The sequence below is a fragment of the Biomphalaria glabrata genome, chromosome 15 (genome assembly GCF_947242115.1).
Source record: "Biomphalaria glabrata chromosome 15, xgBioGlab47.1, whole genome shotgun sequence".
Lineage (NCBI taxonomy): Eukaryota > Metazoa > Mollusca > Gastropoda > Planorbidae > Biomphalaria > Biomphalaria glabrata.
Window position 1 is genome coordinate 25,330,450 of NC_074725.1, and position 27,763 is coordinate 25,358,212.

The 27,763-nt window shown below is 37.7% G+C and overlaps 1 protein-coding gene across 6 annotated transcripts; it reads left to right on the forward strand.

The window, feature by feature from the left end:
• Window positions 1-27,763, forward strand: LOC106067862 (uncharacterized). 6 transcript variants are annotated; one of them, XM_056012261.1, is made up of 8 exons: window positions 1-132; window positions 252-433; window positions 7,745-8,490; window positions 10,065-10,092; window positions 10,413-10,499; window positions 23,309-23,493; window positions 24,614-24,734; window positions 25,235-27,763. In XM_056012261.1, exons 3-8 carry the CDS (start codon window positions 7,945-7,947, stop codon window positions 25,366-25,368), a joined length of 1,101 nt encoding a protein of 366 aa, XP_055868236.1. In that variant the 5' UTR covers window positions 1-132; window positions 252-433; window positions 7,745-7,944; the 3' UTR covers window positions 25,369-27,763. The 6 variants fall into 6 exon arrangements, with proteins under 6 accessions (XP_055868236.1, XP_055868240.1, XP_055868239.1 ...); XM_056012265.1 differs by lacking the exon at window positions 252-433 and having other exon boundaries at window positions 25-132; XM_056012264.1 differs by lacking the exon at window positions 252-433 and having other exon boundaries at window positions 116-251.

Consider the following 27,763-nt stretch of genomic DNA (forward strand, 5'->3'; position numbering starts at 1 on the left):
AGTGGGAACGCTTCTCGAGCGATAAGGTCTACAAGTCACCACTACGCCAGGGCAGGTTTTTTTTTGTGTGTTGTTTTTTCTTTTCCGGGAAATACGTAACGCCTACAGCGACTGCTACACAACTAGATCTAGGTGTGTTTTTTTTATTTGCTTGGCAAAGTTTTGTATGTGTTCATAATAGATCGACATGGCTTGGACTTGAGATCTAGATCTAGATCTATCAATTATATGTCTCTAAAACTATGTTTCAGGTAGATTGATATAAGGCTGTACCTTTTTTTTCATAAAACACTGACTCTACTGGAGGCTGATAATGAAATGAAACTGAAATACGCTTGTAGATGACTTAGTTGACTTGTACTAACACGACTCTAGGTGTATCTAGTTCATCTTTTAAAGTAAACGGTACATTGGTCAACCAAAATCTAATAAGGTTAGTACAATTAAGAAAATAAAAATATACATTATAATACAATGTATCTAGATCTATAGATCTAATTATCTATACAATTCATTTAGAAGAATCTTACTTGTTCTTGTGAGCAAGTCAGGTTGACATGCTAGAAGAATGCTAAAAAATGTGTTCAATTAAAATGTATATTTTAAAGTCACTGCACATTATCATTTCCATGCTCTGGTTTTATTGCTTCCATTACTAAATCTAGTCTAGAGATAATATTAGGCCTACGTGTAATTAATATCTTTCAATTAGATTTAGATCTAGATCTACTAATTAGGCCTACTCCATTATGAATGCACTTCTCTTTGCTTCTTTATATTTGTATTATTGTAGTAGTCGTGTGTTTATTTACATTCGTTGTAGGTTTCTTTGTACCATGTAGACACTTCCTTCTTCAGAGTTGAATTTTATGTATACAAGATATTAAGATATTGATCTATATACATTCATATCTAAATTTATAAGCAGAAGATATACATTTAGATCTAGAACTATAAACAGCAGAAGATATATATATAGCCTACATTTAGGCCTAGATCCATAAGTTGAAGATACACATTTAGATCTAGATATATATAAGAAAAAGATATACATTTAGATCTAGATGGATCTAGTTTTTTTTTATACTCTTAAGAAATGTTGAAATTTTCTTTGGGAGATCTAGATTTCTGGACTATATCCCAGACAGCCCTAGAACGCTTCACCGTGTTGGCTAGAATGTTTAACCAGGTTCATGCTTGACTGATCATGTTCTTATACTGTTAGCCCTTTCAACCTCTATAGATCTTTATAGATCTTTTAAAATTCTAAAGATCCAACACTAACAGCCCCAGTTTATTTGTCTTGTCTGATTTAAAATAGTTTTGTCACAGCACTAGTTTTCATGCAGACTATATGCTAGAAGTCGTCAGCTAATAAGAAGATTATCAGCTAGATCTAGGCATCATGTCTATCTATCTTATAATGTAAAGTAGGAAGTAAGGCGTATGTATGTATGTCCCGCGTAGAAATCAAAACCTTTTGACCAATCTTGATAAAACTTGGCAGAAATGTTCCTTGGGTGCTAACTGGAACCGTAACGTGTGTATAGTAGCCCTAATTAAGACCCTCAAAAAAAAAAGTTACCTAACTCTATGAAAGTTTTAGTATCTTATCTAGGCCATGTTTACCGTGTTTACATGAGAGAAGATCGAAAGGATCTAGATCTAGTTTTAAGAACTACACTTTGCACTGATAGTTTTTAACTTTGACACATGAAAATTAAAAAATATAGTCTATTGATTTCATTTGAACTAGTCGACCGGCGGCGTTGCATTCTCCGCTATTTTGCAGGGCCGGCCTTAGGCCACTATGCAACCTATGCGAGCGCACTTTCATAGGACCCGCGCTAATTCTAGGTATATAAATTATTAAATTAAACCATTTTATAACTTATAAGAGGTTCCTGGAAATCTCCTGAAATTGCAAAATATACGAAAAAGTCCTGGAAATATCCGGAAATTATTAAAATATTAAGAAAGCTCATACAAATCGCATGAAATATATAGACAAAAATTGTCATTTTGGGGTGTCATTCAATATGGAAAACACCAATCCTAAGCGCGATAAAAAAAAAAACAGCATTACCCGTAATTGTGTAATCTGGTGAAGGAAGCCTCTCGCGCCTCAAACTAATGAAGAATTACTTGAGGTCAACAATTCTCGTAGATGGATTGAAACATTTGGTAATTCTTGCTATTGAGCGTGATCTATGTAGGACATTTTTTTTAATGAAATACTGTATGACTTTGCTACACGCAAGGCTCGTATAGTAGTTCTGTACGTAGTAAAGGATGAATAAAATGCAAAGATGAATCTATATTCTAATACAAAGTCTTAAATTTCACTTATTTTCCGTATCCCTTCCCAAATTTGACCCCGCGAAATCCGTTTCGCATAGGGCCCCACAACGGTCCTGCTATTTAGTGACGGGTGAATACAGAGTAGATTACTTGTTCTCCTTCCCCCCTCTTTTTTTTCGCTAAAGCTACGTGGGGTAGAAATAAAAAGAGTGATCTTTCCATGACTTCTTGGTCACAACGGTTAAATCTTATATAATACAGACGTTACTTCAAAAAAGAAGATGATTACGTCCTACGCGTCATGCATTTAGTCATGCATATTTGCCCTGCTATTTTGTGACGGGTACATACTACTTGTTCTCCCCCCTCTTTTTTTTTTTCGTATGGTAACTCTAGTCCGATCTTTCCTTTACGTCTTGTCCAAACTGTTGAGCCATGAAGAGAATTATATATATATATAAAAGATAGTCCCATTCATGTGTCGTTCACACCGCTATGTAAACACACTATGATTGGACAGTTTACATGAGGCTCTATATGGGGGATATATACATATACTAACATACAATAATTAATAAGCTTCTTGAGCCATTGAATTCACTCTTGTGATAGTAGGTCTACATCTATTATAATAGTGGCTAGAATCTAGATCTAGATCTAAATATATGTAGACCTACAAGGAAATGTTTTTATTTTAAAAAATGGATTTAGGTCGATTAACTATTTTGATAGCTCCATTCATACTATTTTTTTAAATTTACGCATTTGCTTTCTTATAGCATTATTATTTCGTTTAATTGTTTCCAAAACACTCTCAGTGACTATATCGACAGTGATACGCAAATTAAGAATCGCGGGCCACGGGTTATATATGTCTAGTGTAGAATATAGAGCCATAGTAAATAGAAGCCTTCACCCATGCAGAAAACTGCTAGTTTATTTACATTTAAAGTAAACGAAACTAAGGCCAACTCTTTATCTATTTAGTTCAAGGATAAAAGTCTTTAGCTCAAGTTCATTGCTTACTCGTTGAAGGGAAATCCCCTGAAAATGATTAGTAATGATTCTGTCTCCCTATCAACGTGTAAGTCGTTAACATCTATTTTTAGACATTGTTTCTGTATAGAATTTAGCCCTTGTTATCTAGAGAGAGAGAGAGAGTAGTCCTTAAGGGAATGCAGGCACGACATGGCCTAAAATTGTGCCGATGTGCCTAAAACCAAACCAAACATTGTTTCATTTGCGTTTTCTTCCTTTTTTTCCTTTCGTGGTTTTCCCAATCTCCTCGGAAATATTTCTAGAAGCCTACTTCATGTGAGGCTATTTGTGAAAGAAAATGAATGCGAAATTCCCAGGGCTATCAGCCAGTCCCTCCCATTGAATCATGATTATACATGCTATCTATAGTTGATCATTGTAGTGTAGAACATGGTCGCTGACTGAACGATCAGGGTGACGATGATAAATTGACTGACTACATCCGTGTTACTTCCAAATTTAGTCTTGTTCAAAATGTCATCTATTTTACTTCCTAATGCATTGTCTCTATAAAAGTATGTATACAATTAATTAGTGTGACACATTATAGCGATGCTCAGACTTAAGCGGATTCAATTAGTTGACATTTTCAGCAGTACAATTTATGCTCATATTTCATATTTCGAACATTCTCAGAATAGCCACGCAAAAAAATGGTAAGCCTATGTTTTTGTATTTAAAAAAACTTGATGACAACAAAGTCGCATTGCAAGGAGTTCACTTTCTATTCCTCGACTTCTTGCCTCAGCTCTCTCTACTATTAATGAGTAGCTCGGAGGTTCATTCAATAATGCCTCATTTTTTAAAATGATCTTTCATTAGGCGGATATTCTTTTGTTTTATGCAATTTCTCTGTTGTATTATTTCTACTATTGTTCAATGAATTGACACAAAGACTTCAGAAGGTAAACATGTAATGCATGTATATTAACAATGAACGTCCAAATGTGCTTTGGGTTCGCCATTGTGCTACATTTTGTCTTATTTGACCTTGAATTTCGTCGTAGGGGTGCTGTGACTGAGACGTCTTGTCATGTTAAATGAGACGTCTTGTCATGTTAATTGAGACGTCTTGTCATGTTAAGTAAGACGTCTTGTCGTGTTAAGTAAGACGTCTTGTCGTGTTAAGTGAGACGTCTTGTCGTGCTTAGTAAGACGTCTTGTTGTGTTAAGTAAAACGTCTTGCCACAGATCTATATTTTTTTTTTTTTTTTGGGTCTCCCAAAAGTTGTCAACATAAGTTAGTTTAACGATTGGGAGAATTTCGAACATTCTAAAATTAGCAAGTCGAGAAGAAATACATAAGTAGAGACGTTTTGAAATGCCTTCTTCAAAAAGTTTTAAGTTGACACTGTTTCAGACGTCTCTTATTAGAAGATAAAACCACATTTAAAATATATTTTAATCTAAAAACACTTAATAATATATTTTTTGGGTTAATATTTAAACATGGATTGATAACTACAATTAAAGTGGATGCTACAGAAGTCTAGAATACACTATAGAGAGTAATAGAAGTCTAGAATACACTATAGAGAGTAACAGAAGTCTAGAATACACTATAGAGAGTAACAGAAGTCTAGAATACATTATAGAGAGTAACAGAAGTCTAGAATACACTATAGAGAGTAATAGTCTAGTACACACTATAGAGAGTAACAGAAGTCTAGTAAACACTATAGAGAGTAACAGAAGTCTAGTAAACACTATAGAGAGTAACAGAAGTCTAGTAAACACTATAGAGAGTAACAGAAGTCTAGTAAACACTATAGAGAGTAACAGAAGTCTAGTAAACACTATAGAGAGTAACAGAAGTCTAGTACACACTATAGACAGTAACAGAAGTCTAGTAAACACTATAGAGAGTAACAGAAGTCTAGTAAACACTATAGAGAGTAACAGAAGTCTAGTAAACACTATAGAGAGTAACAGAAGTCTAGAATACACTATAGAGAGTAACAGTCTAGTACACACTATAGAGAGTAACAGAAGTCTAGTACACACTATAGAGAGTAACAGAAGTCTAGTACACACTATAGAGAGTAACAGTCTAGTACACACTATAGAGAGTAACAGAAGTCTAGAGTACACTATAGAGAGTAACAGAATAGAGAGTAACAGAAGTCTAGAATACACTATAGAGAGTAACAGAAGTCTAGAATACACTATAGAGAGTAACAGAATAGAGAGTAACAGAAGTCTAGAATACACTATAGAGAGTAACAGAAGTCTAGAATACACTATAGAGAGTAACAGAAGTCTAGAATACACTATAGAGAGTAACAGAAGTCTAGAATACACTATAGAGAGTAACAGAAGTCTAGAATACACTATAGAGAGTAACAGAAGTCTAGAATACACTATAGAGAGTAACAGTCTAGTACACACTATAGAGAGTAACAGAAGTCTAGTACACACTATAGAGAGTAACAGTCTAGTACACACTATAGAGAGTAACAGAAGTCTAGAGTACACTATAGAGAGTAACAGAAGTCTAGTACACACTATAGAGAGTAACAGAAGTCTAGTATACACTATAGAGAGTAACAGTCTAATACACACTATAGAGAGTAACAGAAGTCTAGTACACACTATAGAGAGTAACAGAAGTCTAGTACACACTATAGAGAGTAACAGAAGTCTAGTACACACTATAGAGAGTAACAGAAGTCTAGTACACACTATAGAGAGTAACAGAAGTCTAGTACACACTATAGAGAGTAACAGTCTAATACACACTATAGAGAGTAACAGAAGTCTAGTACACACTATAGAGAGTAACAGAAGTCTAGTACACACTATAGAGAGTAACAGAAGTCTAGAATACACTATAGAGAGTAACAGAAGTCTAGAATACACTATAGAGAGTAACACAAGTCTAGAATACACTATAGAGAGTAACAGAAGTCTAGAATACACTATAGAGAGTAACACAAGTCTAGAATACACTATAGAGAGTAACAGAAGTCTAGAATACACTATAGAGAGTAACACAAGTCTAGAATACACTATAGAGAGTAACAGAAGTCTAGTACACACTATAGAGAGTAACAGAAGTCTAGTACACACTATAGAGAGTAACAGAAGTCTAGTACACACTATAGAGAGTAACAGAATAGAGAGTAACAGAAGTCTAGAATACACTATAGAGAGTAACAGAAGTCTAGAATACACTATAGAGAGTAACAGAAGTCTAGTACACACTATAGAGAGTAACAGATGTCTAGTACACACTATAGAGAGTAACAGAATAGAGAGTAACAGAAGTCTTATACACACTAAAAAAGAGACTTCATTGAATCACTTTGCAACTTTTGGCATGATCAGTACAACTGACAACTGACTCACTCCTACACAGTCTTACAAGACACACTTAATCAGGAGATAACTAATTCAAATAAAAATAACAAAGGCTACTTAGCTTGTCAAAACACAGTTACACACTATACTAATACTGGTCACACAAGTACACTTACTATCACAGAGTAAGTCTCCAATCTTTAACTATCCCACAGCCTTAGAAATGATACTTCAGTTTGTGTTAAAACTAAAGAAGGATTAGTCTGATCATAGAATAGACGCTATTAGTTTTGTGTGGTCTGTCTTTCCGTCCGTCCCGTTTAGATCTTTTAAACAAGAAAAGATATTGAAAATCCGACATTATGATATTTTAGGCCTTCTAAGTTCTGATGCAACGGCTACTTGTTTCTTTTCCGAAAGCGATAAATATAATTTGAATGTTAATTTGATTAAAATATGAAATGAATAGACTATAATTAGTATGTTCATGTGTTAAAGTATAAAACTATCTTTGCGAAGTGAAGTTATAACATCTTAGAGTTGAAATAGAATTTTAGACTTAGGAATAGAAAGATGTGTAACATTATGGTATTGTCTAATGAAAGAATGTTCGTGAGGAAATCTGTAGTCACAGATATAAGGAACGAACGTATGTAAAAAAATGCTTATGAAACACAAATTTGAAGGTTAATTTTATTAAATAATGAAATCAATGGACTATATTTTGTATTTTCATGTTTCAAAGTAAAAAACTATCTGCGCAAAGTGTAGTTCTTAAAATTAGATCTAAATCTAGATCCTTTCGATATTTTCTCATGTAAACATGGCCTAGCTCGATGAAGTTAAAATGCTTTCATAGAGCTGGTCAACTTTTTTTTGAGGGTCTTAAGTTTGTTTAAGGGCTACAATACATACACTACGGTCTAAGTTGGTGCCCAAGAACATTTCTGCCAAGTTTTATCAAGATCGGTCAAACGGTTTTGATTTCTATACGGGGACATACATACATACATACGCCTTTATACTTTATATATTAGATTTTCCTTCCTTAGTTATTGTTTCATCATTAATCATGCTAGAATAACTCTTGTGTTGCTGTTCACAGTTGAAACTGGTTTACTTCAAGAATATAGTCGATACTAATGGAAAGTCTACTGAAACGTTTCAAGTGAAAGAAACAGACAGATCTTTAAACCTCTATTGTTGTTGACAAAACATTTCCAACACCAGAGTGATTAAGATTAGGATTACGTGTCAGAGTTTTTTTTTAGTGAGACTTGACTATAAAATTTGTTTTACACTATAATGCCACCAAATCGATATTCCATAGTCTCTATATTAAGTAACAGCTCATCTGATACAGCGTTATCCATAAGGACAAGCTCTACAAACCCTTCGTTCATTAGGCCTACCTACCCTCGGCCTCTTCCTGAAATACCAGACATGAATCCTTTAATAACACCGCGTCCACCTCCCCCTGTGCCGCCCGAAGTTACTATTACACAGTCAACTCTACTGCCTCATCCATCACACTCACGTACACGGTCCAGAAGTCAAAAACACTGCTACCTTAGAAGACGCACTCTTATCCTCTTGAGTATTTTTTCGTTCGCTCTGAGCATTGCTGCCGTTATTATACTGACAACCATGCTCGTAATCCAGACCAATCAGCCAGATGCTGCGTTTCCCGAAGGCGCGTACGAGGCATGCTTAAAGTGCATCATCCTCAAGCAAAACCCTGATGACACAAGGGAGGAGCCTTTGTTTAAACACCTGCATAATAAAGTTCAAAATGGAGAGTTAATGTGCTGCGCCAGGACCAGTGTTGGATTATCATCCCTTTTGCAACTTGTGAGTATCTAAAGAGTCTAGATGAGACTGTAGAACTTTTGTCTATGTCATTGGAAAACAAACTTGAATTTTTTTAGGTATTGCGTTTTATATTCTTCCCACCTTCCTGATTATTATAATGGTTTGTATGACCTTTCTTAAAGAGAACCTTCTGTGCTACCTTACCCTCTATATGTTACCTTACCCCCTATATGTTACCTTACCCCCTAACGTGTAGAGTGTGTCAAGGTGGATTAAAATTTGGCCGTTTGGGGTGTCTAAGGAGTTTTATAATTTGAGAATCCACACTTGCACAAATTACAGGGACAGCGTTAAATGCAGGCAACAAATACTCTATTGAGATGTCAAATTGTGTACAGGTTAATTATACAAAGGAAATAATTTAAAAAGGTGTAATGCTGTACAGTAGCTAGGATGGAATTTAGCGTATTTACATAAACTGATATGTTGATAAATTGATATTAGATGCTAGGAGCCAAGTGGTCCGAGTGTCATTGGGCTTGTTGCTTAGCTTTGTGTCCGGTTTTGCAGTGATGAGACTAGTGTGGCCGGTGCTGACGCTGTCTGCTGGTGGGCTGGCGTGGTTGGTCCAGGCGCCGGGTGCAGTCCATCGGTTCGTAGCTGCAGGGCTCTGCTGCGCGGCTACTGTCAGTCAAGCCAGTGACAGATCTGTGGCTAGCGTTGTTGATTGGACACTGGTGAAGAGTGAGTAAGGCTGGTATTCTGCAGATCTGGGATCAGCGTTTGTTTGAAAGTCACCTAATGGAGGTTGCCTATAAATAAAAGCTGCAGTGATATGAGGAAAGAGCATTACCTGGCGTGTGGGAGGGGAGGTCCAGTCCACCTCCGTCCACGTCGGTCCCGTGAATAGAAAAAAAAAAGGGAGGGGGGGCAACGGATGTCCGCCGAGATCGGTAAAGGGAGTGTACTCTTGTCAAGAGTCTAGTGTGGCACGTGTCAAGATGGGGAAAGTAAAATGTGACATCGGTGCCAAAGGGGGTGGAGTTGGATTGGAGGTGTGGTGGCTGTGTTTTTAGTGCTTGATGGGCTAAGTTTAAGAAAATTGATGATGAAAGTTTAAATAAATGAATTTAATGCTAAAACGGGTCGTTACATAGAGTTCAACAATCTAATACGATATTTGTATTTGTTATACACATACTACTCTGGAACTAGTTGCTGGGCTGAAGGGCTTATCTTAAAATAAATGTGTATCAGCCTAGTATCAGTGGTTTGGCTCAACTGTCAGGACAAGGAATCTGTATAGTTTTTAATATTTTAACTTTTGATTCAATTTCATTATTTCCACTTGTACTTTGTATCAATTTCATTATTTCCACTTGTACTTTGTATCAATTTCATTATTTCCACTTGTACTTTGTATCAATTTCATTATTTCCACTTGTACTTTGTATCAATTTCATTATTTCCACTTGTACTTTGTATCAATTTCATTATTTCCACTTGTACTTTGTATCAATTTCATTATTTCCACTTGTACTTTGTATCAATTTCATTATTTCCACTTGTACTTTGTATCAATTTCCTTTTCTTTTGTTTGTTTTGTTTGTTAGATGACCAGAAGACTTCAGAATGTTCCCAGTAAGTCTAGAGCTTGATTTCGTTCATCGATAACATCTTTACATACATCTAGAGTTCAAACTAATAGATTGAAAGTTTATTTTAATAGATCTATAGTTTTATATTTTAGAGCTAGTGTTTCATCCGTGAGTTCAAAAAGTTCATCTATTAGTTCAATAGTTTCATATATTAAATTCATTGGTATCATATATTAGATCTTATATTTCATCCTTTACTTTATATTTCCACCCATTAGATCAATAGCTAATTAATTCTTACAACTAATTGATCATTAAGAAAATTACATTTTAAAATAAAAACACAATTTTCGTTTGCCACAGTTCCAGAACCCTTGTCTTTGAACCATTACAAGTTTAGTCCTGTGAGTGCTCATGTGGCGTTCAAGAATGTAGATCCGTCAGACAGTGGTGAGTAAACTGGTCCACTCACTGGAATTTAAAGACTCTGTGTTTACACCCTTGACACAGAAAGATTACTATTACTAATTAAATGACTTTGTGCTCTCATTGAGGGAAAAAGAAATTTGATTTGAAAGTGGTAAAAATATCGTAAAAATTTTAAACTAGCTTATCAATACTTCCCATATTTACTACAGCAGAATCGCTAAAAAAGCTAAACATTGATAGATGTGAATCTTTATTATATAAACAATAGATTATCCAGGTCTTATTCTTCCGAGTCAGAAGGAGCCATATATATATATATATATATATATATATATATAGTTATATAGTTATATAGTTATGTCGCTAGAAATGTTTTTTGTTGTCATAAAAGTCTACAAAGAACCACTTTGTGGATACATACATATAGAGGCACCCGGAAATTTAGGCACCCGGATAATTAGGCACCCGGAAATTTAGGCACCGGATAATTAGGCACTTTTTGACAAGGCGGAAAATTAGGCACTCTTTAATTAGCGACCTTAATTTTGAAAGTAGTTTTAAAATGTTAACGTATATGTTATCCTTAGGCTATGGGCTATTGGTGACGTTATAAAAAAAATAGCAACTATAACGATTCTTACTGAATTTTCATGATATAAAAGAAAAGCTGACAAAACGAGGGAAAAAATGAAAATCGTGAGAATGTATGGAAAAAATTACTCCGGATTAATAGTCATAAAATATAGACCTCACAGGATTCAGGGTAGGGGAGGTAGAGTTGATTCTCCTCTCATTGCTTCACCTCCTTAGCCCTTCCCCCTCTACGCACTTCCACTAAAAGGAGAGGATTTGTCGCGGCTAGATGTTGAACTAGGTCGTAAAAATGACGTAATGAGTCTCAAGGCTACACACCGGAGTACAGGGCAGGGTACACCATTGTACAAACTGCTAAAATGGAAGTTTGGAGAAAATTGTCTTCTTATAGTGGGAATGGAAATGAGCAGGTGGGATTTGCGCGCGTTACTTATATGAATTAAATATGTTGATAAACTAAATTAGTATTCATATTTTATAATACCATTAATATCTATTATCAACACTCCTTCTTTTATATTGTTAATGGGTAACCCCTTTAGGAAGATCTATTGTGGGAGTGTATAGGTGTGTTACGTCCTTCAAATGTGGTCATTAACTTTTATTGAATATATATGTAAATTTATGTAATATAATATTTATATAAATTGCAATGGACATCGCAAAACGGCTAGAAATTACGATAAAATATAATGTTTTGAAAATTTAAAAATTATTTTTTTGGAAAAGACAGATGAGTTAAAATTTAAAAATCATTTTGTTTGGAATATTGGTCTCTTATTAATACTTATTCTGCTTATAGAAGATTGTTGATGTTCCAATTTAACCCCGCCTTCTCTATCATAAACCAAATATATTTACTACAATTTTCGAGAAGGTATGATTCCCCCATTCCTTTTGTGTTCAGTACCTTATACAATTTTTTTCCTTCAGAATGAAAAAACAAACACAACGACAAGAAGGTTTCATACACACATTATTAAACACACACAGACAAACGTATATGATTAAAAAAAACAACAACAAAACTCGTTTCCCTAACTTTCAACACTGCCCAATGAAATGTATCTATGTTCATTTCCCTTATATATATTAGTATTTTTACTACTGCTATTATTATTATGATGGTTTTAACAGAAATGTGTCTACTAAAGTTTTTGGAAGGCCTCTAAACTATAATCCCCAGACTTCCATTTGAACACCTTTGTGTTTCCATACCCTTTAGTCCAGTGTGTAGCCTTCAGAGTCACTACGTAACTTTTACGACCAAGTTTACATCTACCTGCGAGAAATCTTTTCATTTAAGTGAGAGTGTGCGCCCCCCCCCCCGCCCATCCCATTTTAAAAGTACGACCCCTCCCTTTCCCACAAACAGAGGGCGATTGCGATTTTATTTATCGCCAACACTCACCGACATAATAAAAATATTTTATAACTAGTCGACCGGCGGCATAGCATACGCCGCTATTTTGCAGGCAGTGGCGTAACTAAGGGGGGGGGGGATGGGGGGGGGAGAATTTTAAAATCCCCCCGGGCCCCCACCTAGGGGGGGCCCCCAAATGGGTGTCCGAAATTTATTTGTAAATACATAAATTAATATATTTGATTGACAAATAGTGTCAACGGGTGTCTTTTTTTAATCAACATTTATGGATTAAATTTATCACAAAGACTAAACCTAGATATTTTAAAAATATTTTTGCCGCAGAGATCAGTTTTTAGAGATTCATTGGTTCTTCCATTTTAAACTTTGTTGCCACGAATAAAACTGCATGATATACAGCGAATTCCAGGTATCTTGTTACCTTGACTAATAATAGATCTAAATAGCGAGTATTATATGGCTACACTAATTAACCTTGAAGCAAAATTTACAGAATCGAGTATAACTAAAATGTATTCTTAACAATGCTAAAATTGTCCATTTTTCGGGTTTGGCGTCTATAATTTCAGAATTAAACTTCACACTCGAGTTATTACCCCTTTATTCATCTTTCCTCAATCCAATAGAAACTCTCTTTTTATTTACATCTAATGATCTAGTCCTTTTGCTTTCGCACAAAACATAAACAAAAAATAATGAGGTAATATCATATAATATTAATACATCCTTCCTATTAAAGTTATTATCACACCCTTCCTTTTAAAGTTCTTAAAAGTGATATCTACTAGCAGGGCCGGCCCTAGCATTTGCGGGGCCCTATGCGAAACGGATCGCGCGGGGCCTATGCTGGGTAGGGATAAGCATAATGTCAATTTTTTTTTTTTAATTAGAAAATAGGCCTACTTTTGTCTTTGCAATAAATTTTTATCAAATGAAAGCTCGCAATGCCACTTTTTATTTATTGGCACCCCAAAACGTCAATTTCGTCTATTCTTCAGGAGATTTGAATAAATTCAAAAAAAGTTCAGGACTTTATCGTATATTTTGCCTTTTCATGAGATTTCCTGGAGGCCCTGAAAAATCAGGAGGTCGCGAAAACCCTGTTATTTTATATACGTTATAATTGTTTAATTTAATAATGTACACTTGGAATTAGCGCGGGGCCTATGAAAGCGCGGCGCCCACTGCGACCGGCACTGTCTACTAGGAACTTTAACAATTCGTCCACTTCCGGTTGTCTTGACTGAACAAGTTCTCTAGACGTTGGTCTATAACTGTCTGTTTCGTTTGTTGCAACAGTTTGCAGTTCATTGTTTCCATTGGTATCATAGTACCCAGAGATGTCTTCATCAAAACTCTTATTTAAAAAGCGTTGATTTCTTCTGTATGTTTTTCCGTTTGTCTTTATGGTGTAAGATCTGGGTGCTGAATGTTTTTTATGACAACTGCTTTCTGCCATGTTTGACCTAGACGAACTCTCCGACAGAATAATCTTTAGGTAGTCTTGCTTTTGCATCGTATTTCACTTAGCTTTTCATCTGTCGTTCGTTGAGTAATGTCTCTGCATTTTCAGCTACCGATGGTTTCAATAGTTTGTGATCAGTTGGAATGATTCCCTGAGTCTTCTACTCGTCAGCAGTTGTGATTGTGAATACGGTAGTCCACTTATCGGAGTATTTCTATACTTGAGCATAACGAGATAAGGATTTTTCCCACTTTTGTATACCCTGAATCCTTTTGTTTTCGCACAAAATATAAACAACCAACAAAGACGTAATGCCATATAATATTAGCACAGAATCTTCTTCATGCAGTGGAAAATTAAGAATTTTTTGCCTATCTGGAATTCTGGTCAAAGCTTCTGTGCCCAATTAATATAGTTCGGAAGAAACTACAAAAGTCTGGACTGCATATACGGGAATCTGCTAAAGAAATTAGTACCCTTTCATGCTTTCTGCAAAATGATGAGAAACTGACAAAAACCCAATCCATCGAGAAAGCAAAAGAAGGTAGTGAATACTATGGATTCCCTGTAATCAAAACAACCATATGAAAGAAAAGACTTGATGGGAAGTTGAGTTCTAATGTAGGACTGTCAATACAACTGCAATTCAAACGTGTTGTGACAGAAGTGCTGGACAGATTTCATATGGAGATGAAGGGCAGATTCCAAAGGCTGGAAAGAAAATGCATACCTTTGGGTTTCTTCTTGAACCAAAACACCTGTTAGAAGACACGCTTGTGACAAACTGTGCTACTTTTCCTATTTGTATGATGAAATAAATGGAAAATAGCTTTTTCAATGATGTCATTGATGCACGAGCACTTTGCATCAACAAACAGTAATACAATCACCAATAGACATATTGCGGAAACAGGCTTCATATGGGAATTACGTGTGCTCAGACTTTGCAACCTCTTCCGAAAACCGCTAACTCAGGCCACTTCCATTACGTCATTACGTCATGTGAGAGATCATTCTCAAAGCTCAAGCTTATCAAAAAGTATCTCAGGAGCACAATGACGCAAGAAAGGCTTATCATGGTTTTACTTTTAATGTCAGTGAAGTCACAAATACTAGAAAGTATCCATGTAGTTGATAATATAGATGTATTTGCTGCACAGAATGCACGACGTGAAGCGATATCAATTTAGATTTGTCACTTGTGCATTATTTAACTAATAAACAATCCCCCGGGCCCCCCAAATCCCTAGTTACGCCCCTGTTTGCAGGGCCGATCTTAGGCCACTGCAACCTATGTGACCGAAGGCTCCGCACTTTCATGGAACCCGTGCTAATTAAAGGTGTATAAATTATTAAATTGAACTATTTTATAACTTAAAACAGATTTCCCGCGCACTCTGTCGATTTACCAGGGGCTCCTGGAAATCTCCCGAAATTGCAAAATATACGAAAATACATAGAAAAAAAATTGTCATTTAGGGGTGTCATTCAAAATGGAAAACGTCAACCCTACGCGCTATTAATAAAAACGGCATTATGCATTAGCCGTAATTGTGTAATCAGGTGAAAGATGCTTCTCGCGCCTCAAACTAATGTAAAATTACTTGAGGTCAACAATTCTCAAACATTTGGTAATTCTTGCTATTGAGCGGGATCTATGTGGGAAACATAATTATTATGATATACTGTATGACTTTGCTACACGCAAGGCTCGTAAAGTAATTCTGTACGTAGTAAAGAATGAATAAAATGCATAGACGAATTTATTTTCTAATACAAACTCTTAAATTTGACTTATTGTCCGCTTCCCTACCCAAACTTGGCCCCGCGAAATCCGTTTAGAATAGGGCCCCACAATGCTTAAGTCCGGCCCTGCTATTTAGTGTTTGTAAAATGTTTTACATGTTTCGGATGTTCCTTCAGAGTTGATGATAGTTTACTTCCTAGTCCAAACCTCCCGCATGGGATGGGAGCGGGCAGGGTTTGACAGTCCAGCGCGCAGCCATCCGTAGCGAGCTGTGAAAACGTGTTCTCCCCCCCCCCCTCTTGTTTTTTTTCGTGGGGTGACTATCCGCAGAAATAAGAGAGTGATCTTCCCATTTACTTCTCGTCTGATCTGATTAGGGAAGAAGAGAATTATATATAAAGATACTTTTTAATCATAAGTATTTACATTAGTAACTAATATTTACACAAATTGCATAATCATCAATTTAAAAAACTCACCAGTCAACCTTAGGGGTTGGTGATGGACGGAAACAATGAACGGATCATCTCTACCTCCCCTCCCCTGAATGCTGTGATGTCTATATTATATAATGACTCAGGAGTCATTTTTTTCCACACATTCTCATGATTGTCATTTTCCCCATTTTGTCAGCTTTTCTTTAGTTAGAATCATTATATTTGCTATTTATTATAACGTCACCGATAGCCCATAGCCTAAGGATAAAATATACGTTAACATTTTAAAAATTATTTTCAAAATAAAGATCGCTTATTAAAGAGTGCCTAGTTTTCCGGTGCCTAATTTTCCGCCCGTCCCGAGACATGACGTTAAACTGCGCTTCTCTTTCCTTAGCACTTTTGGAGCTCAAAAGTGCCCTACTTCATTGTGTCTGCCTCCTCTTTCCCTAAGTCTGCCTTCATTGATCATCACACTGTCTCCTTAACTTTAAATTCTCACTACGTCCTAGACCAGTCCGTTTGCCGTGGACTGCGACGGGTAAGGGGGGATAAAGAGATCCTGGTGTTTGAGTGGTGGCTATCTAAGGATAAACCACAACAACACAATACTTTGGCTCCAAGTTCCCCTAGACCTGAGACCCAGATGGCCCGCTCTGGGTCAACCGGCTGGTCATGCCGAGCTACCAGCATAGGTCGTCGACCTATGCTGGAGGGCGGTGGCTGGAGGGTCAATCAGGGAGCTGCTGTATCGGACACATGTCCGATGTAGCAGCTGACTGAGTATAGCACCTGTGTAGCCCTGGCGGGCTCATTCTGGACATCCGAATGGCCCGTCCCCTTGTTGGACTCGATGGCGGGTGGGGAGCACAGGTGCCGAATTAACAAAAATATATATGGACAAAAAAACACACACAAAATTACTTGCCCCAGACCTATGTCTGGGCAAGAAACGTCGAATTGATGATAAAAAAGAGGAGGTCCCAAAAAGCTGTGCCACCTGGCCATCATTTCTGGTGGTTAGGTGCACAGAGGAGGGAAAAAGCCTGACAAAGTTGAGCCCTTTTATTATCTATAAGGGACTCAAGTCAGTAGTGGGAGAGTCCAAGAGTGTGTCTAAGCTACACAAATCAATGGAACTCCTCGTAGAAGTAGACAGCAGAAGACTCTGTGATCTCCAAGTGGAAGTCATGCCACACAAGAGTCTGAACACCAGCAGAGGTGTAATCAGCTCTAGGGACCTACTGAAATGTTCCGAGAAGGAAATAGTGGAGGGCATTGAAGGAGTCACCCATGCCCGGCGCATTACCAGACGCAGGGAGGGTGAGGAGGTCAAAACCGCCACTATTATCCTCACATTCAGAACTAGGACACCGCCAGAGTATGTGAAGGCAGGATACCTACGAGTTCCAGTGAGGCCCTACATACCTAACCTCATGAGGTGCTTCAAGTGCCAGGGTTATGGACACGGCGCGGCAGTCTGCAAGAGGAACACTGTGTGTGCCAGATGTGCTGGAGAGGGTCACGAGGACAAGGGCTGCACAGCCCAGTTCAAGTGCCCAAACTGTCAAGCTGGCCACTCAGCCTACTCCAAGGACTGCCCTGTGTGGAAACAGGAGGTTGCCGTCAGGAGTACAAGGCAAGAAATGGATGTACCTTCAGCCAGGCGAAATCGGCTGTACTGGCCCCACCCAAGGGCCAATTCGGCTTGACAAAGACCTACGCCCAGGCTGTTGCTAAGATAGGAAGATCCATAGCCACACAGACGGACACATTGACCCCACCACCCCCTCCTCCTCTTCCAACTCAGAAGAAAACACCGCCAAAGAACACACCTCTGAAGAAACAAGAAAGCCCTGTTGTCATGCTAAAGAACAGGTTCTCTGTGCTCGCTGATGAGAGCATGGAGACTGAGCAGCATGTCAAAACCAATACTCCGGGAGAACCCGGAGACATCATGTCTGACACAGGTTCTCCTCAGAGAACCCAGCCAGACACCCCAACCTCTACCGAATTAGAGGTTGACCAACTCCCTAAGGGGAGAAATCAAAGCGGAGAGGATACCCGAGGCGAGAGAGGAGGAAATGACCTCCGCTCTAACCAGAAGGATTTCCCCTCTCCAGAGAGAAAGACTTCCCCCAAAAGGGGGTTGTCCTCCTCTCCATCCAAACCCAAGAATAAAAATACCAAGGTCACTGGAATAAAGGGAAACCCCTCCGGGGGCCTCCCAAGGCCAAATAGCTCCAAGTAGGTCATCTATAATAAGCCATGGATTCCAGAATTGTACAGTGGAATTGTAGAGGCCTCAAGGCCAATTACGAGGAAATGCAGCTACTGATGGACTCTGAGACTCCTGTAGCTGTTTGCTTACAGGAAACATTTCTGAAAGATTGCATCAGCTTCCGAAGCTACCGTGCTTATAGCAAGAATGTTGAGGATGCAGAGAGAGCATCAGGTGGAGTCTGTATCCTTGTGAAGGATAGCATCCCCCATGAGAGGGTAGAACTACAGACCACACTACAGGCCGTAGCAGCTAGGATAACCCTTCACAAGGTTATCACTTGCTGCATCCTGTATCTACCACCAGGCGCTCCATTAAACCGAACAGACATGGAGGACCTATTGAAACAACTCCCCCGGCCTTGGGGATTTCAATGCCCATAACACCATGTGGGGATCCAACAATACCGACACAAGAGGTCGTATGCTGGAGGATATCTTCCTCCAATATGATTTATGCATACTTAATGATGCATCACCGACCTACTTGCACCCAGGAACTGGATCACTCACATGCATTGACCTCACCGTATGCGTCCCCGGACTTCTGGACGATTTTAAATGGTCAGTTAGCAATGATCTACGGGGAAGTGATCACTTCCCAATCATCATTACTAACAATCTCCCTTCATTGGGACGACCTCAGCGGTGGAAACTGAATAAGGCCGATTGGGAACAATTCCAAAAAAGATGCTCCGAGGATATCACAGAAAATATCCTCCATGAACAGAACCCAGCTGATACCTTTGCTAGCAAGCTACTAAGTATAGCCAGGAAAGTTGTACCGCTAACCTCTGCAAATCCAAAACGGCCTAGCAAACCATGGTTTGATACAGCTTGCAAAAGTGCTATAGGTGATAGGAAAAAACGACTGGCTGCATTTATAAAGAATCCTTTCCAGGAAAACCTAAAGCTATTCAGGATAGCTTGAGCAAAGGCTAGACAAACCATACGGTCAGCCAAAAGGAATTCCTGGAGAAGTTTTGTTGGCAGTCTGGATGCCAAAACTTCTGCTAGAGCGGTTTGGAAGGCAGTAAGGCGAATCAAAGGGAAAGAATCAAATGCAATAGGGCATTTGAAAAACCAAGGACGAACTGTCACGTCCCCCAGAGAAATAGCTGACTGCCTTGCATCCTCAATAGCAGAAAAATCATCCACTGCACACTACATGCCAGAGTTCCAAAAAGTCAAAACCAGGGAGGAAAGACACCCCATTGACTTCAGGTCAGAGAACAATGAAGACTACCACAAACCGTTCTCGCTTGAGGAACTGAGGGAATCGCTGGACAAGTCACGTGACACAGCGCCTGGAGAAGACGAAATCCATTACCAGTTCCTCAAGCACCTTCCCGAACCCTCATTGGCAGTCCTGCTAGGGGTCTATAACTGTGTGTGGCAAACAGGCGCTTTCCCAAACAGCTGGAGGAAAGCCACAGTTATACCGATACCTAAACCGGGAAGAGACGGCTCTGACCCAGCTAACTATCGACCAATAGCACTAACAAGCTGCATCTGCAAAACCACGGAAAGAATGATTAACAGCAGGCTGGTCTGGTACCTGGAAAGGAATAAAGTGATCTCAAACTACCAGTGCGGATTCCGGCAGGGGCGGACAACTACTGACCACCTGGTAACGCTGGAAGCTTATATTAGAAATGCATTACTCAGAAGAGAACATCTAGTAGCTGTATTCTTCGATATAGAAAAGGCCTATGACACAACCTGGAAACATGGCATTCTACGTGACCTGGCGCTCATGGGGCTTAAGGGACACCTCCCCCGTTTTGTGGAGGAATTCCTGAAAGATCGAAAATTTCAGGTTCGAGTGGGCAACTCCGCTTCTGACACTCATGACCAGGAAATGGGTGTACCCCAGAGCAGCATTATGTCAGTCACCCTGTTTAACATTAAAATAAATAGCATCATAAATGCGCTGTCCCCTGGCATAGAGTGCTCTTTGTATGTTGATGACTTTGTCATTCTTACTTATGGGAAAAACATGAACACCTTAGAAAGAAAATTACAGTTATGTTTAAACAAAATTCAGGGTTGGGCAAACTATAATGGTTTCAAATTCTCAGACTCCAAAACAGTTAGTATGCATTTTTGTAATCTAAGGGGACTCCACCCAGACCCTGAACTATTTATACACAAAAAGAAGATCCCTGTCGTGAAAACTACGAAATTTTTAGGCCTCACCTTAGATTCCAAATTTAATTTTCTCCCCCACATTAAGGAAATTAAGAAGAAATGCCAAAAGTCATTAAACATACTAAGAGTACTCAGCCATACGGACTGGGGAGCTGACAGAGATACCTTGCTGTTGCTCTATCGGAGTCTAATTCGATCCAAGCTAGACTACGGATCCATAATATATGGAGCAGCAAGGAAGTCGTACCTAAAAATACTGGAACCAATACAAAATGCTGCCTTGCGTCTCTGTCTCGGCGCGTTTCGTACATCACCTATCCCAAGTCTCCATGTGGAGGCTGGAGAACTCCCCATGGATATAAGAATGAAAAAGCTTGCAATGCAGTATATAGTCAAGCTAAAATCCAACCCCACGAATCCTGCTTTTGACTCCATACACAGAGGTAGAATTATACAATCGAAGGCCTAACGTCATACAGCCGTTGGGCCTTCGAATGAGAGAACCCATCCAAAATTTAACCATACCCATTGACCAAATCTCTAAAATAGAAACCCCTCAGAATCCTCCTTGGCTAATGAATAAACCCAAATTAAATTTATCCCTCCTTAATTTCAAAAAAGAAAATACAGACCCAAGCATACTACAAGTCCACTTTAGGGAATTGCAGGAGAGCTACGGAAATTGTGGCACCATCTACACAGACGGATCCAAAATGGAGGGTAGGTCGCGTGTGTCTGCTCCTTTCGGAACAAAACAATCTCCCGTAGACTCCCCGATGGCTGCTCCATCTTTACGGCCGAATTGCACGCAATATTGCTTGCACTTATGGCCGTAAAAGCATCAGAAAGGAGTAAATTTATAATCTGCTCCGACTCCAAATCTGCATTGCAAGCTTTGGGGCGGATGAAGACTGACATCCCATTGGTACATAAGAGCCTGAAGCTGTTGGACCAAATAACAGCCGACCGTAGGGATGTCACCTTCATCTGGGTCCCCTCCCATGTTGGCATTGAGGGAAACGAAGCCGCAGACAGAGAAGCAAAGAGAGCCCTAAATCATGCGGTGTCAGGAACCCAAATTCCCTACACGGACCTGAGACAAAGTATTGCCTCTGCCACCTATCGAGAGTGGCAGAACCGATGGGAGGCTGAGACTCACAGTAAACTCAGGCAGATTGTGGCGGATGTCAGGTGGCGGCCCACATCTAAGGGTCTGACAAGGCGTGGTAGCACGACCATGTCCAGACTTAGGATTGGCCACACCTACATCACGCACTCTTTTGTACTGAAGAAAGAGGAGCCCCCACTTTGTGAGTACTGTGACTCTCGCCTCACCGTGGAACATATCCTCGTTGATTGCCCCAGATACCAGGATGTCAGGGCGAAATATTTTAGAGTCACTAATTTAAATACACTATTTGATAATGTCGACCCTGGGAAGGTACTGGGCTTTATCCGGGAAGTGGGGCTATCTACGAAGATCTGATTTATGAATTTGTGAACATGCACTATTAACATTAGATTTTTACCAAATATTTAAATTTTTACTACCTTGACTATTTTAACTGTGAATAGACCTTGATTTTAATGATATGACTGTATAGAATCTGGCCCTGTTGTTTAGAGAGAGAGTAGTCCTTAAGGGACTGCAGGCACGACATGGCCTAAATTGTGCCGATGTGCCTCAAATCAAACAATCAATCAATCAACCTAATTTTCCGCCTTGTCAAAAAGTGCCTAATTATCCGGTGCCTAAATTTCCGGGTGCCTAATTATCCGGGTGCCTAAATATCCGGTGCCTAAATATCCGTAAATACGCGGTGCCTAAATATCCGGTGCCTAAATTTCCTAAATTCGAAACATATAGAAATGAACTGTAGCAAAGACTTGAAATGACAGAAGTCTGTAAAAGAACAAGTTTCAAACAAAACTATACTGTAGGTCTTGTTGCCACAGCCTGAAAAGTAGCGCACACACACGTACACACATATGTAAATTAGGTCAACACTCCAACGAAACTAGCACACAAACACATAACAAATTAGGTCAACACTCCAACGAAACTAGCACACAAACACATAACAAATTAGGTCAACACTCCAACGAAACTAGCGCACACAAACACATAACAAATTAGGTCAACACTCCAACGAAACTAGCACACAAACACATAACAAATTAGGTCAACACTCCAACGAAACTAGCGCACACAAACACATAACAAATTAGGTCAACACTCCAACGAAACTAGCACACAAACACATAACAAATTAGGTCAACACTCCAACGAAACTAGCGCACACAAACACATAACAAATTAGGTCAACACTCCAACGAAACTAGCACACAAACACATAACAAATTAGGTCAACACTCCAACGAAACTAGCGCACACAAACACATAACAAATTAGGTCAACACTCCAACGAAACTAGCACACAAACACATAACAAATTAGGTCAACACTCCAACGAAACTAGCGCACACAAACACATAACAAATTAGGTCAACACTCCAACGAAACTAGCACACAAACACATAACAAATTAGGTCAACACTCCAACGAAACTAGCACACAAACACATAACAAATTAGGTCAACACTCCAACGAAACTAGCGCACACAAACACATAACAAATTAGGTCAACGAAACTAGCGCGCACACACACAAATCATGTGGCCTCTCCAAGGAAAGTACATCTCACTGACATAATTTTTGTGTCTATGGCAAGTCTTCTTTCTAAACAATCCGCTACTCCATATTTCTGACAGATCGTAACGTGCCTTTAAAGTTTGACTTGGAGATTAGTGACGGTGTCAGCCAACCAACTCATGCTCGGGAGGTCACAGTGACCCATGACACCATCAGGATTCTGCACACAGGATGGTACTATGTCTACTCCAGTGTGTATTTTAACCCACCTGCCGACATGCCTTGTCAAAACTTCAAATATCAAGTAAGTCTTTCTTGAACAAAATGTGCCCCTAGAATTTGTTTAGGGATGGAGATGCCAGTCGCAATAGAATTGTGACGATTTATGTTTGAGTGCCAGATATCAACTAGGTCTTGGTTGAGGTTACGATGAGATTTTGTTGATCAGACATTGCGATCAGATATTGCCGAGATTATGTTGATCAGACATTGCGATCAGATATTATATGTTCATCAGATATTGCGTTTTTGTTCTAATTTTGTACAGTTACATGCGTTTCTGATGTTTTAATTTTGTACAGTTCTCTCTATTAGACTATTTTACAATTCTTAAAAAATATCGACAATATCGTGACACCGGAGATAATACTTCAAGGGATAAACTCAAAACTAAAATCTTTTAAATAAATACAAAGCTTTAATTCTGAAACTTGGAATCACACACTACATAAATCTACAATACAATTGAATTTAAATTCTTTTAATCTAGTCGTCATTCCAAACTCAATGTGCAAGTCTTAAAAGACTACCTCTTACCTCCTGCTAGCAACATCTAAACTAGTTTGACAACTTACGGAAATACCCGAAATACACTTACTCATCAACATAGAGACCTTGCGCTGCAAATGTACACATCTAAACCTAATATAGAGAGACAACTATTAGGACAGTGTTATTTGGTATTCCAGTAGTGTTTAGTAAGAAATATTATGAAGTCCAATTTTTAAATAAATAAATCTTTTTTTTTTAATGCTTAATCAATTTGAAACAGTTAAATGATTATTATATCTTTAATTATTATTTTGATCAATGGTCTATATTCAGATATTAGAATGTATGGAAAGATTAAACTATATTTGATTGTATGATTACAAAATGGAATGTTTCTGTTTGACTTCATGCTATCTAGCTCTGGCTTGAAGAGAAACAAACCATTCGACACTCCCGTGTACTGGGAGCTTTTTGTTTTTTTTTATTTATTTCCATGTTCACCCTCAACACTCAAGACTAATGATATCATTCTTTTTTACATCTCCAATATATATATATATATATATATATATATATATATATATATATATATATAAAGAGAGAGAGAGAGATTAATATAGATATATATAAATAGATGCCTTTGTTTATTGCAGACATGGGGAAACAATATAAATAAAATAAATCCTCAAAAACCGGATCAGTCTGGCTGTTTAGCAAAAACAGCTCATACTTGTTGTAACACCTGTGTGACTGATCACCATAGCAGTTTTACAGGTAACTATCTCTCATTACTCACACTAGTATTGATGTTACTTTATTTACATATCTATTAATTGGCAACCTTTATAATCATTCATAATTGTCAACCTTTATAATTATTCATAATTGGCAACCTTTATAATTATTCATAATTGGCAACCTTTATAATCATTCATAATTGGCAACCTTTATAATCATTCATAATTGGCAACCTTTATAATTATTCATAATTGTCAACCTTTATAATCATTCATAATAGGCAACCTTTATAATCATTCATAATTGGCAGCCTTTATAATCATTCATAATTGGCAACCTTTATAATTATTCATAATTGTCAACCTTTATAATCATTCATAATAGGCAACCTTTATAATCATTCATAATTGGCAACCTTTATAATTATTCATAATTGTCAACCTTTATAATCATTCATAATTGGCAACCTTTATAATCATTCATAATTGGCAACCTTTATAATCATTCCTAAATCAATATGTTCACTTTTAAAACAGGTGGAGTTTTCCATCTGACCAGTGGAGATCGTCTTTTTGTTGATTCCTCTGCAGACGGCATCATTAAATACGATCCAAGAGTATCCTATTTTGGGCTTGTTATGTTGGGAACGAACAGACCTGATAACATGTAAATCTAGAAGTTAAGAGACCTGAAGAGACTAGACACATTACTAACGACATGTAAACCTAGGAACTAGCAGACCTGAAGAATTAAGTATTTGAGAATTTAAATGAACTGTTTGGTTTGTATAAAATAAATCATTTTAGTGATACTATGATTGTATGCTTGAAAGAAGTGTAATGTATACACATGTACATAAATGTAACATTAATAACACACAGTATCACTGATGACCTATTTTGTTACTTGATCTATCTGAATGGTATTTTCATGTATTTATATGCAGGAGCCAGTACTTTCATAGTATACATATCCAAATCGATATCATTCCTCTTCTATGCCATAAATCAATTCTTGTCTATTTGTAATACATTACTTTCCTAGTTTACTCTTGTATATGGTGTGAGGACATGTTTGGCTAATGTAAATACTGGTATTTCTCGAGAGCACCAGCATTATTGGATACATATTTTTTTAGTCTTTAAAAGACCTTTTGTTAGGTCATTATTTCAGCACACCTAATTATTTTCATCTGGAAATAGGCAGAAGTTGTCATTAGTTCATTGGGTATTTATCTCTGTAGCACCATTTATTATTAAATAAGTACAAAACAAAAAGGGTTCAGATCTTTGGACCAGATATTAACATAAGATAAAAAAATTCCTTCAAGCTTTCACTTTCCTCGTGTTTGAGGGAAAGGTTACCGACGCTCAATGCTAGAATCAAACATTGTTTCTTAATAATATGAAAGTTTATTTGCTGCATTACAAAGTGTTCATACAATTCCTTATTTATTCTATTGCCCTTTCAAGTGACTGCATTAGAATACAATACGAAGATTGTATTAGTGGGGAAAAAAAATAACTCCAGGTTAAAAAAAATATATATTTAGTCAGTAGCGGCCTTAGGGGGAGGCAAGTGGGGCAACTCAATATTTCCCAAAATCTATATGATACAAATTACCATGTAAGGTCTTAACATGACATTTTTGGTTTGGAAATACTGTTCAGTTTCGGTAAAGACAGCATCTAATGACCTGCTGAGTCTACGAGGCTATTATCGTTCAACAGTTCACAATAAAAGCACGTAGGTGGAAGCAACCAATCCAAGTCGTCTATTTCATATTTAAACATCGACGTCCAAACGGATTTTATTAGGAAAATGTGAATTGATACAGTTTGAACTTTCTTTTACGTTATGGAAACTGTATATGACAGTCATTTGTAGTAACATAAATACAACTTTTGAAAAATTGATTTAAAAAAAAAATGAAAATTAATAAAATAAATATATGTGTTTTCTTGACTGTCGCTGGTGATACGTTTGAAGACCGCACGCGAAGGTCAGATTGTCGCGGTATTTAAGAGGAGACATAATTTAGTAGTGCGGGAGTGCTTTCCTTTTTATAAGCATCTGTTTATGCAGAACAATTACACTACGGTATATAATGTACTTACGTCATGTAACTACGTCATGTTCTATGTGTTGTAGCAAAAATAAGGCCCTCGGCTTAGAGGCGGACATACTGTAGTGTTATTGTTGCAGCGTTAGAGACGGATGAGCCCGTTAGCGTGATGACTTTACGGTATGTAGAAATAGTCTACCCTTACGGCTAAGGGACCCGCACATGACGCTTGCCCAGGGCCCCGCGCACTGCTAAGGCCGCCCCTGATTTTAGCACACACACACATATCTACAAACTAATTGAGGGCATTCCCCCAAAACACACACACACATCTAAAAACTGATTGAGCGCATTCTCCAAAACAGACACACATATCCACATACTCGTTCACAAACACGCACACATATGTCGCTCTCCGAAATTCGGTAGAAAATAACAATTGGAAAATGTAAAGTAATCATCTTTGGAAATATGTTAGTTCCACTCAGAAGTAGATCTAGCTAGAATATACTAGAGATGGAAGATTCTAGAGTCAGACTGAACCAATACTTACTTCACATATCACTTGTCCAGGGGGATTAGGGGTGGCTAGCAGCAGATATAGGTTGGGACCTTATGAATTATACTAAATAACTTTTTTTCTATAAAGATTTAACCTTATTTTGTTTTTAATTGTACATGTGTAGTACTTTAAAATTGTAGCTTATCGTTGACACGTAATATTTTGGCATCTGTATTCTACGTTTTTATTTGTTTCATAGTGATTCAAATTGTAATAGATCATTAAACATATTAACCAAGTTTAATATGAAATAATGATTCTACAGAGGTTGTATCGTAGACCATTCACATAATTTACATACGACTTCTGTGTTTCTTGTTTTTGGCATATATTTGTAGATAATGTAAATATTTTTATCACCATATAAATATTTTAAAATGTTTTAAACTGTACATCTTTTATGCTTATGTTGATTCTTGAATAAAAGTTTGGATTCAA